At 40.8% G+C, this 12911-nt stretch overlaps 1 protein-coding gene across 2 annotated transcripts; it reads left to right on the top strand.

The window, feature by feature from the left end:
- The first annotated feature begins 5080 nt into the window (after positions 1-5080).
- Positions 5081-9289, top strand: LOC108673609. 2 transcript variants are annotated; one of them, XM_018161460.1, is made up of 7 exons: positions 5081-5386; positions 5734-5864; positions 6124-6834; positions 7354-7671; positions 7941-8132; positions 9026-9208; positions 9265-9289. In XM_018161460.1, the coding sequence occupies exons 1-6, from the start codon at positions 5365-5367 to the stop codon at positions 9188-9190; spliced, it is 1539 nt and encodes a 512-aa protein (XP_018016949.1). In that variant the 5' UTR covers positions 5081-5364; the 3' UTR covers positions 9191-9208; positions 9265-9289. The 2 variants fall into 2 exon arrangements, with proteins under 2 accessions (XP_018016949.1, XP_018016948.1); XM_018161459.1 differs by having other exon boundaries at positions 9026-9289.
- Positions 9290-12911: the final 3622 nt, after the last annotated feature.

The following is a 12911-nucleotide window of genomic DNA, read 5'->3' as shown; positions in this document are numbered from 1 at the left end:
ACTTAAACTTGCCATGAAAGTTTGCCGACCTCGCAAAACGTGACCGCAACTTGTCGCGCTCCACTGAAAAAAATTAGAGTTTCTCCAAGCGGAGCCGACGACTGATGGAGTCATCAGCCTCGTGCCTCTTGATGACTCAGCTGCCTGATTACCTTTTCAGTGTTTTCGGCGTATTATGGCCGGCGTATCATTGGTGTATTATGGCCGGCGTATCATCGGTGTATTGTAGCTAGCGCAGCATCGGGTTTCGTCGTGTTATGGCCAGCTTGTCACTAGGTTTTGGCGTTTATCGCCGCTTAACGGACGGCCAGACAAGTTGTTGTGCCAGCGACATATTTTATCTTCAATCAAGGCTAGCGAGCTATTGGTCATTTCTGTTATTTAGGAAACTTCAATCGTTGAATAGTCACCAATTTTTCACCCAATATTTAAGCTAATAAAAATTTTTGCATTGAATTCATTTTCTAGTTTTTATTTAGGGTTTATTAGACCATTAAACCTGTTGCCGATTCTGAATATAGCAGAATTTTGAAAGCTTGCTTATGGTTTCGAACAGGCAACTCATTGATGCAATTTTGCTGTGCATACCCGCCCAGCCACCTATAGTTGAATTTGAACTGTCGCAGGTAGCTGGGATCGAACCCACAACTCGCTGCTCCAATCCTGGTAGGATTGGATTCAGTTACCACTGGGCCAGCGGCCTTTAGACCTTTAGGTCTCTCCTTCTTTTTCCTTAATAAAATTTGTGAATTGATTTGTCGTAAACTAAATAAATTTAAGAGGAATAAAAAATTTCATAGAGATCCATGATTTATCATCGAAATTTCCATCAAAATTTACACTAGTCGTGAAGCGCAAGGCTAAATTATTTTAATCTTTAATCAGAAGTTAACTTGACCTTAAGCTAAGCCTTAACCCCTAACCCTTTACAACCCCTAAGCCTTAACCCCTAAACCTTTAGCTTTGAGTGCAAGCTAAGCCGCGTCTCGCCCGCAACAAATATTCACAGAAAAGCTCGTCCAATTATTCGTAATGTTATTCCTACGTGAATTATGATAATAATTGAGCAGTAAAGCTGGGGATGAGTAAAGAGGCTGCGTCCCCAAGGGGACGTGGGGCCTTGTAAGCGACCGCCTCAAGAGCCTCTATACTGGATGACCTCAGGACAGGGGGTAACTGGGGCTAATTTGATGTTGGGGCTGGATCAGGGGGAGGGGGAAAGTTTGGGGTTAATAAGGTAATCAGAGGGAGAGGGCAGTTTTGGGTTAATTGGGTGGGGAAGAACAGGATCTGGTGGAGGAGCAATGATAGATTTTCTGCGTGAGGCTGGGTTGGTGGGATGAGGAGAAAGTTATTTAGAGTTATTTTAAGATTAAAGTTATTTTAAGAGTAGGATTGATGGAAAGAAAATGTCCGTTTAGCAGGAGGCCTCAAGCAGGAGTGGAAAGTGAGAGTTCCCTCAGAAAATGATGTCAATTACAAAACCGTAATTAAAATTCTATCTAATTACTGAAGAAAATTGGAAGAGGATTTAAATGAGATACAATGATTACCACACCAAATGCTCAGGCGTCGTTAGTAGCGACTGTGGGAGCGCACGTAATAATAGAGACTCCCCTGAAATCTTGAATATCGTTTTCTAATTCTTTTCTTTCTAAAACTTAGCGTTACCGTTTCTTTCTGTCTATTAGCCTTTCATTTCTGTCCAACGATTTTCCTTCATTATTTCCACCGTAACCACGAATTTTGACTAGGACGTTTAATTACACGATTTTTACAAATATCTTCCAAAATTTAAATTTAAAACGCCAATTCTCATAATTCACAATGAATTTCAATCAATATATACGCATTATTATCTATCCAGAAACTCTTTATGCTTCCTTTCTTAAAAATGCACCAAATAAGTGTCACTATCATATTATTTACGAATGCTTTGACAGAAATGAACACGTAACTAGATGTTTTCTTTCAATATAAAAATAGTTTTTAAAAACTGAGATTTCTTATTTTGAGGTTTATTTTTAAATTAAGGTGGTCTTTTAATTTCATAGTTGTCCTTAAATTTATAATATCGAGGTTTCCTTTGAATTTTGAACTGGTATTTTGATATTTAGGCTGCCGTGTACTCTTTACTAAGCACCAACATCACCCCTGAATTGAAAGTCCAATGCATGAATGTTACTTCTCGCCGGCAACAATCAAATAGACTTTCGAACTAAACTTAAACTAACTAACACTGTATGATAAAGTATTCAAACTTATTTCATTTAGTTGCAATCGATTGAAGTCTCATCAATAATCGTCATAAGGTTAATGACTAATTGGCAGCTGATAGATAGATACTTGAATCCTGGTAGCATTAACCGTAGACTTTTCACATATACCCTGCCCGTGTACCGGTATCAGTTATTATTTACACATCAATATCTCACGGTTATATTCGAGTTGTGACATATTATGCTCTTTGATACACTACAATCCCCACAATTATATTCTAGTTGTCACTACTTGAGTACCCTATTTAAATCTTGACAGATACTTTTGTTGAAACCAGGTTGATGTTGCATCACAAATTACCATGACACTCTACTTAAAAGTACGAGAATTTACTTCCTGCTGCTATACTGATACTGTACTTGAACGAAATTGGTACTACACTCATTACCTACCTAAAAATAATGCTATTACTCTACTTGCAAGCCCACTGGTACTTTGCATTAACCTCTTTAATCAAGCAGGTAGTGGTGCTCACAAAAGTTTCTGCGTACTCTTGGGGATACGATGCGATTCGCTCTTCTTACTTCTCTTCCCTATTTACCTTTTTCTCTTCCTCCCTTCTCTCTTCCCTACTTCCTCATTCCCTTCTCTCATCCCCCTTCTCTCTTCCCCCTTCTCTCATCCCCCTTCTCTCTTCCCCCTTCTCTCTCCCCCTTCTCTCTTACCCCTTCTCTCCTCCCCTCTTCCTTCCTTTCCATTTCCCTCTTTCCACCTCTCCCCTTAACCATGCCCTCTTCCGACTTCCTTTTCCTCCTTTCCCCTTCCTCCTCCCACTCCCCTCCCCTTGCTCTCCCCTTTGCCCCATCCCCCTCATAGCCCGTAATTAGAGCTGGCACTTGTATTATAAAGCCCTTCTCGATAATGAGCCTTGCAAAGGGGTAAGCGCTCCCCGTGGGTGAGGGGAGAGTGTGTCAACTTCCTCTCCCATCACCCTTCCGTCTCATCCATTCCGCTTCTCTGCCCTCTCCCTCTTCCTGCATTTTATTCCTTCACGCCCTCAGGTTAACAGAAGAAGAGGCTTTGAAAGGTGAGTAGTAAAGTGAGGGCTTAAGCTACCCTCATTGATGCTCAAGCTTCCCTCACTGCACGAGTGTTTCGTTCCTCTCTTGAATGAGAAAATTTAAATAGTTAGCTAAATTATTGGCTTCATCTTGACATTAAATGCGAGACCACTTGACCCAGGATCACAGGTTGCTTATTTGTTCTTTATGAAGTCAAATGACAATCACGTGAATAAACAGTGAAGTCGGATAGCTATTGAGTAAGATCGTAGAGGAGGATTATAACTTTTGAGTAGTGAAGTCTGCTAACTTGCATGTGAATTGTGAAGTGTAATGCCACTTAATTAAGCAACTAATTTTATTCAATAACGATTGAGTAAATGAGGTCTTTTGTCTTCAGTAGGTGTGCAATATGCATACTGAAGAGATACATAAGGCCTGCAGAAAATAGACCTAATTAAGCTCTAGTTAAGTTAGGCCTACTGAAGTTCAGCGGGCGCTTGCGGCTGCGCCTTTGGCGCAGTAGGCATTTGGGGCAGTAGAGGCCTTTGGCGCAGTAGGCATTTAGTGCAGTAGGTCTTTGGGACAGTAAGCATTTAGTGCAGTAGGCCTTTGGGGCAGTAGGCCTTTGGCGCAGCAGGCCTTTGGCGCAGTAGGCCTTTGGCGCAGTAGGCATTTGGTGCAGTAGGCCTTTGGTCGGATAACTATTGAGTAATATAGTAGCAAAGGATTATAACTTTTGAGTAGTGAAGTCTGATAACTTGCATGTGAATTGTGAAGTTTAATACCAATTAATTAAACAACTAATTTTATTCAATAATGATTGAGTAAATGAGGTCTTCTGTCTTCAGTAGGCGTGCAGTATGCCTACTGAAGAGCTACAGAAGGCCTTCAGAAAATAGACCTAATTAAGATCTAGTTAAATTACAATAGGCCTACTGAAGATCAGCGGGTGGTTGCTATGCAGTTGTTTTAATTTCTGCAGAAAACGATTTCTTTTTATTCAAGAATAATACATGATCAGCAGGCCTATGGGGCAGTAGGCATTAGGTGCGGTATGACTTTGACGCAGTAGGCCTTTGGGGCAGTAGGCCTTTGGGGCAGCAGGCATTTGGTGCAGTAGGCCTTTGGGGCAGCAGGCCTTTGGTGCAGCAGGCATTTGGTGCCGTAGGCATTTGGTGCAGTAGGCATTTGGCGCAGTAGGCATTTGGCGGAGCAAAAATTGGGCAAGGCACCAATTTGAAATTTCAGGATCATCAATTATTTCATGCTGCACAAACTTAATAAAGTGGATATTAAATACTATATAAATTAAGCAGAGTACATTTTGTACATCAATTATGTGTAAGGTTCTCATAAACTATGTAGCATGCATTGTAGGTGCAAGCATGCACTGTAAACTGTGCAGTGTAGTGTCCTGTTGTCGCATTACAGTGTCATTGTTCTGGTGCTGCAGTTTCATGGTTATTATTTAATCGATTGAATTCGTATCGCATACAAAGCTTTTCTAGCTTTAAATGGTTTCTTTTGTGGCTAATATTTACATATACTAAATATCTACTAAAATAATTGGCACATCTTGTATAATTTAACTTGCATACAGTTTGCAATATATAGTTAAAGTTTAGCTTCATTAGAGGTTAAGTTCGCTACAATCACTCAGGGGCGCGCAGGTCGATAAAGGTCGTGGCTGAGTCTTGGTAACGGTCCTGGTATCCAATGGTATCCACTCGGTAGCCAAGAGACCGGTAGGTATCGAAGGCCGTTACCAGTACAGGCGCAGTCTGCGGCCACGAGTCTCGCAGTCTGCGGCTGACTTTGAAGCTTCGCAATAAATTCTTAAAATAGCGGCCATTTAACGCTGAAATTTAACAACGAATTAACTACCTTTGCTTTCTCAATATTTATAGTAATATCTAGTTCAAGAAAAGTTATTGAATGAGTGACATTTTCCAAAGTTCATGCTGTGAGCGCACGTCAAAATTCGGACGTTGGTCTATGTTAAAGCATAAAATAGTGTCTTTATTTATTGAATAATTTGTAGAGTTTCGCGACTTGCATACAAAGAACCCATCCTGCCAAGATGCTGCTAGTGAGACCAACGAGTGAGTTATATGTAGTATAGGTCATACAGCTTGTGTAATCCGTCCGTGTAGATTATACAGCTTGTGGGATCTATCCATGTTGATCTTACAGCTTGTGTAATATGCCCTTGTAGGTATTCAGCCTATGTGGTTTGTCACTATATATCGTAAAGCTCATAAATGCCAATGAAAGTGAATTTTTTGTTCTTAAATATTAGATAAATTTGAAATTTATAACCATAACCGGAGAACTTAAGATGTAAACAGACTTGAGATACAAGTATTATTTGTATTTTAGTTCTACGTTCTGATTAAGGTAAGGAAAATCCCTTATTTTTGCCGTCTAAATGTGCTACGATATTTTACAGTTGGGTGGCTGGGCTACTTCGTGATCAGACAGTCTCCCCAACGCCTGGGGCTGGTCCTAGGGATTTGCTCCCTCGCTACCCTCATCATTTTGTGGGAATCTCAACATACCCTCAACCTTACCTACGACTCGGTGAGAGGGGAATGCCTTCGTTGCCATAGTATCTCGTGTCGAAGTTAATCAATAATTTTTCTATGTGTCTTTTCGAATTGTTTTAGCCTCCGACGTGCTTAGTCAATAGTACTGCGGATATTCTATGCCTAAATTTCAAATAATTGTCCTATATTAATACGTAAGAAAACAATCCCGTTAGCGCGTGGAGTTTTTCAGTGTTATTTAATTTGCCGATTGTCTATTGGTGTCCTAATATTTTATTTTTGTGTCCCCCAAGCCTGGACCGTACCCCCCTCCCGTAATTATCATTTCACCCCCCGACGGGGGGCACATGACGGCCTGGGATGCGTGTGGCATCGAAGCCGCCACTCGTAACGTCGAAGTCAAAACCAAAGAGAAAACGACTTCCGTCAAGAAACCGCAACTCGCAGACCATGAAGAACTGCAAAAACTCCTTGAGAACTTGCGCAATCCCATGACGATAGACGAAGCGAAGTTGCTTAAGAGGGACGATGACAGAGAGGGAACTGACGAAGGCAGACGTGAAGAAGATACCCTCAGTCGCCTGCACCTCGCGCTGGACGAACACGATCTCATGGCGCAGAAAATACATGACAAGTTCGCCTTCCAATCACCAGACTTGGTTTCCGAAAAGCTTTTGGATGAACCCGAGGATGAACAACTGAGACAACAGCAGAACGAAGAGAAGAAGGAGGAGAAAGGCGAACATATGGACGAACAGAAGGATAAAGAAGAGAAAGGCGAACACATGAACGAAGAGAGGGATAAACAGATGAATAATAATCAGGAAACAAACAAGGATGATCTCAAACCCGGAGAAGTTAAGCTCGTATGGGACGCGAAGCGGTCGGCGGTGCGACAGGTGTGGGTGTACAGGTGGACATCCACGGTGTTCAGGGGGGACTCTTGGACGCACTTTGTGAACAAGTTGCCGGGTGTTCACCTCAACTACTTTGACGCCAAGAGGGTATGAGTTGAACATGGCATTAAAATTAAACAATATTTGTTATCATGTGCTGATATAAATAATGAACTCTTGGACGCACTTTGTGAACAAGTTGAGGGGTGTTCACCTCAACTACTTCGACGCTAAGAGAGTATGAGTTAAACAGTCAAGTTAAACAATATTTCTCATGATGTTCTGATAGCTTATAGGATGAACCTTTTTAGGAATACTGAACTTTTATAGGATGAACTTTTATTTTATATGTAGGATGAACTTTTTAGGCATCATTCACTTGAAGGACATAATCTTAAAATTGATTAAGGGTTGGCGAGTAAATAAATGTTTTGCTTATATTTCTCATTCTTGAAACAATCTGATTTTCATGTGGTCTTAACAAATTATGATATTGTGCGATCTTAAATATCTAATTTCCTCGAATGATGTACATAAATGATAACTCTTGATTATCATTGAGCTGTAATATTTCAATTTTATTTAATATTTTGGAATATTTTAATTTGTTAAATATATAATTGACAGGCGACCCTGAGAACCCAGCTGCGGTCCTGGCGCTACGGAGCTGGTCTCAGCACCTGGACCAGCTGGGTCAGCTGGATCACCGCCTCCCTCAGCCTGCTGTGGTCCTCTGGAGGAATAGTCATCCCTATGGGGGTGATTCTGACCCAACCCCTCACCCTCTCCATCATGAATAAAGGGGAAGGCATCCTCATGGGTGAGGCGGGGATCAGGGGGGATACTCCCCCCGCCTGGAGTCTCCCTCACATGGGGGGCGTTTCCCCCCTCGTGTTCGGAGTGCCCCCTCGCCACCCAATTGTGTCCGAGGCTATGAAGCTCATGGTAATATTTTTTATAATTTATTATGTTCTCTAAAGCATCATTAAAGCCAGGATTAACAATCGGATGCATGACTTATTATCATTTATTAATTATCATTTATTTATAATTACCATCATTTAATTATCAATAATAATAATTATCATTTACTATTATTTTCTATACGTGATGAAATCTAAACTAAGCTTCTCCTATGACGGGTTTACTTAGGATGAATGAATGAAATCAAATGAATGAAAATTAAACCTAAACCCAACCTAACTTGAACCCAGCTGGAGAACGACACCCTGATGTCAGCTCAGCCAGCTGACACCTCCCCCTCCTCCCCCCACTCGTTCCTGACCCCCGTAACCCCCCTGCTGACGGGGGCGGTGAAGGGGGCGTGTGGGTCAGGGGTCGGGGGGCCCTGTGAACTCTTCACCCTCCTCCCCCCTGACGCTGCTGTCGCCGTTGACGTCATGCAGGTTCAACAAATATGTAGTCATTATATGATATATTATTATATATACATATATAATCATAATATGATAAGTATAATCATAATATGATAAATATATTTATAATATGTCGCCGTTAACGTCATGAAGGTTCAACAAATATGTAGTTATCATATGATATGCCATATGATGGCAGGGTGGCCCAGTGGTTACAGTTCAGGGGCCATACTTTCACAACTCGCTAAGTGAACGTAAGTACTTACGCTCTATTTTCTTGTCTATGATTGGTGGATTTTGCTTGAAAGGCCGTCAATGATTTTGTTCATTTCGTAATTTTCATAATCGGTGAAATATTAAAATTATTCGTTCCATTTTTTAACTAAATTATCTTATATTTGTATTCACTCACTCCTCATGGGTGATGCACTGATAAAATTAATTGGTCATATTGTCTAAAACGTGACGCTTATTCATACTTACGTACATCACGAGGAGTAAGCGGATGCATCACTGATGCGCCCTTCTACCTGACCAAACTGAGTCAACATGACTCACACAAGCACAAGTGCTTAGCTATTTGGACAATGACTCAGTCATTTCTCTCCGTGCATAGAATAGGCTAATAATTTTACTTATTTCATAAAATAACAAAAAAAAATGAAAATACATTATATAATATAATAGATATACTAAAAATAACAAATAACTCCCCTAATTTAAAAAAATAATAATAAAAGAAATTAAAAATCTAATATGTAATACATGTAATAAAAATAATAAAAATAGCAATTGATAACAATGGTTGTTTATCCCCAAGAATGAAAAATATAAATATATAATATATTGAAAATAATAAAAAATAACAATTGAATAGTTATATGGGGGGATATGGGGGATAATAATGGTTATTTATCCCCCAGCTGGATGAGCCCCACGCCCTGGGGACGCTGCTGCACTACGCAAGTCCCCCCGAGTTCCTCCACAACCCCAGCCTGGTGCTAGACCTCTTCAGGGGTCTGAGGCTGCACAGGTTCTGCCCCAGGGTCTCGGACGAGGTCTACACCAGACCCTTGAGGGACCTCTAGTTACACCAGACCCTTGAGGGACCTTTAGTTACGCCAGACCCTTGAGGGACCTCTAGCTACACCAGACCCTTGAGGGACCTCTAGTTACACCAGACCCTTNGAAAGATGTCAGGAGTTATAATGAGATTACGTGAAAGATGTCAGGAGTTATAATGAGATTATGTGAAAGATGTCAAGAGTTATAATGAGATTATGTGAAAGATGTCAGGAGTTATAATGAGATTATGTCTGTCTCTTATACACATCTAGATGTGTATAAGAGACAGGTGCCAGTGCGGTGGCAGTGCCAGTGCCAGTGCAGTGGCAGTGTCCAGTGCCAGTGCGGAGGCAGTGTCCAGTGCCAGTGCAGTGGCAGTGTCCAGTGCAGTGGCAGTGTCCAGTGCCAGTGCAGTGGCAGTGCATGCGTGCCGCAGATTCATAAAACCTCCAGCAATTTAACGAATCGCTTTAAAAAAAACGTTCATGTTTCTACTCAACAAATTCGCTCCTAATTGCTGTCACGACATGAGTAACTTGCTTGTATTTCTCATGGCACCCTCCCTCAGTGCCCTCGCAAATCCGTCTTATTACCGCCTATAATCTGAGGGTTGCCCTCACGTCGGCAATCTGCTTGAGTACCTCAGAGGGTCGAGCTCATCTAATATGGCCAGCGCCGTGGACTGCAAGAGGGTAACTCGACTCCAATCTCCTAATGATTTTTTCATGGTTCGTCTTGAAAATTAAGGCAGAGGAGTGAGATCTTTGGCGTTTCTGTGCCCAATTTGGTGCAGTTTGGTAGGAGACTTTAAAGTGCTTCTATGGTTTGCATTATGAAGTGTGTTGCATTTAAACTTTTGTGATTCAAGTACATTTGTTTGAAAAAAATGATACAATATTTCTATGTCTGACTTGCTGATTTCTTAACATAGTTTAAAAGGATTTCATAATATCCAATATCCTAAGTCACTAACCAATAAATATAAATGCAATGTACTCAAGAAAATGTTTGAATGATTTAATCTATTAATTCCCACCTGCAATCTTCAGTATAATAAAAATAGTAAAACTCTTCACTTCCAGCGACCAGCATTACTTATGTTTATAATGATAAGTATTTTTACTTCAAATCATACATCATAATTCCAGGTAGGCATTACGAATGAACTGAAAAACACACTTCCAAAGTAAATACTTCGCGTAGCATTTCCAGACCGCATCATATTGCACGGTCTAGCGGCGTCTGGGCGTGGAAATAAGATTACCGCAACAGCCGCCAATATTAGGGTGTCTATAATAACTTGTTAACTAGCGTTACATTTTCATCTAAACAAAGTGGCGAACCTTCATTCAAATCCGATCCGTGAGAACATTTGTACTTTATAACTGTCCTCTTCTAAATCAAGAGTATGCTTTTCTTTACCTCGATCAAATGTATACCTCTCTTTACCTCGATCGACAGTATACCTCTCTTTACCTCGATCAAAAAGTTACCTACCTGTCTTCCCCACGTTCAAAAGTATACCTGTCTTCCCTCGATCAAAAGTATACCTGTCATCCCCTCGATCAAAAGTATACCTGTCTTCCCCTCGATCAAAAGTATACCTGTCTTCCCCGTTGTACCTCACTCGGCGTAAGTGCACCCAAGCCCCACGCCGTGTGGCCATCTCTCCAGACTCCCACTATCCTTCCCCTAAATCTCCCCTTGGCCATCAATATCGGCCACAGTTCGCTCCCATAATTTCCAATATTCTCAGTTGGAGTTGCTAAGTTTATTGCATTGACGAAGATTGCTCACCAGCTCCGGTCTGTCCAGTGGTGGGCGTCGGGGCCCGACAAACTAGCCCTTATGTCGCCCGTGAATAAGGGCGTTTTTAGTGCCAGTCCAGCCGCCTCTCATGAAAGATTGATTAGATGTGAGCTAGAGAGATGTTATTCAGATGGATAGAATTTAATCCTACAAATGTACTTGGACGGTGAGAAGCTGCGGCTGCTGCAGCTGGTCTGGCCGAGTCAGGTATATGGGACACCTGCTTCTGACTTTTTTTTTGTGGTTAAAAATAATGTTTTTTGGCTGCATCAGGAAAATTACTTCCATGTGAATTAAGATTGTAATTTGTGGGAAAGGACACGTGGGCTCAGCATGAACTTACATTTTGTTGAAGTACGGAAAATATTTACTAGTCTTTATTTCTCAATCCATTATTAAAGCCACCATGGTTTTGAACTACCGTTCGTTGCTTGTTCTTGAAATTCATAAAATTGAAGACTTGAAAATAAATGGCGGAGGAGGATAAACGTCCTGTTAAGATCTTTTTCTAAAGCACTCAGCTCGCCCAGTTGGTAATAAGAAATTTACTTTCCTCACGTCGCCAAAAGAATTAACAAGCTTCGAAATATTTTATATTGATGCACGCAATAATCAAGCCTCTATTATCGCTTGAATTCCTTAGAGATTATCGCAAAGACTGGATATTTCTTCCTATGAAAATAACCAAATTAATCATATTTTTGCACGCTTCCGACAAAACCCCTAAAAATACTATTACCAAATTTTTGTCATAAACATTTTCGCTGGCTACTTGCCCCCTGTAGGAGATATAGGGGGAGTTTGGGGTGAGCTCTACAGGAGATTTCACCGTCCACTGAAGCGCAGGTTTTTTTAGCGCCGACGTTAACGAGGCGCGCAGACTGCGCAATGGAGCGCAGCGGCGCTGTCTGCGCCAGAAACCTGCGCTGCCATCGCGCAGTCTGCGACAGACACATTGACGCCTACAGCCTCCTGAGTGTTGAACATGCCTTTAATTTGGGCACTTGGGGGCTGTTGAATACACCTATAATTAGAAGACCAAATAAGTGTTGAATACACCTTTAATTAGACCACTATATAAGTGTTGAATACACCTTTAATTAAAATACCATATAAGTGTTGAATACACCTTTAATTAGACGACTATATAAGTGTTGAATACACCTTTAATTAGAAGACTTAAAGTGTTGAATACATCTTTAATTAGAAGACTTTATAAGTGTTGAATACACCTTTAATTAGAAGACTATATAAGTGTTGAATACACCTTTAATTAGAAGACTTNTATTGTGATCTTGCTGTGCGGTGATTATTGCGAGTTTAGATCGTTATATTCATGCTTATAATGGGAACGATGGTAATATTAATTTTATTTATAAGAATGAAAGTATGAAACGACTCATGATAGCTTCAACTACGATAAAATCTGAATTAATGGATTATGTAGATACCGAATAAATTTAAAGTCATACCAATGATATAGATGACCGTTGTAACAATGATGATGCTATTTCAGTGCTGCACATAGGATACCCTGGCTCATGTAGATGCAATTCTGTGCTATGATGCAGGCTATGAGGGACCAATAACTTTACATCATATAAAAAAATAAATATTATGGTTCGCTGCATTTTTCATTTATCGACTCAAAATCGTACAATTTTTTAATATAAATTAGTTTTGCATGAGTAAATCCATACATTTACCATCCCTCTAATACTGTTCGGTGACAGTGTCATACCGCTCATACTGACAGTGTGCCACATGAGCGGCTGTTGCGTAAATTGAAGTCTTTGGGAATTGAGAGTAATATACTCAAATGGATCAGAGATTTTCTAGTAGGGAGGTGACAACGTGTCAGTATTAATGGGTCCGTATCAGACTGGGCTTCAGTGCGCAGCGGCGTGCCACAAGGAAGCGTTCTCGGGCCTATTC

Source organism: Hyalella azteca, unplaced genomic scaffold (assembly GCF_000764305.2).
Source record: "Hyalella azteca isolate HAZT.00-mixed unplaced genomic scaffold, Hazt_2.0.2 contig14683, whole genome shotgun sequence".
NCBI classification, from domain to species: Eukaryota; Metazoa; Arthropoda; class Malacostraca; order Amphipoda; family Hyalellidae; genus Hyalella; species Hyalella azteca.
This window is presented reverse-complemented; position numbering and strand designations above follow the sequence as displayed.

Bases quoted from the DNA above. Each gene is read 5' to 3' on its own strand.
- LOC108673609 (XM_018161460.1), top strand. From the start codon at position 5,365: ATGCTGCTAGTGAGACCAACGA. The intron at 6,835-7,353 runs GTATGAGTTGAA...TATAATTGACAG, and splicing joins ACTACTTTGACGCCAAGAGG to GCGACCCTGAGAACCCAGCT. The intron at 7,672-7,940 runs GTAATATTTTTT...ACTTGAACCCAG, and splicing joins CCGAGGCTATGAAGCTCATG to CTGGAGAACGACACCCTGAT.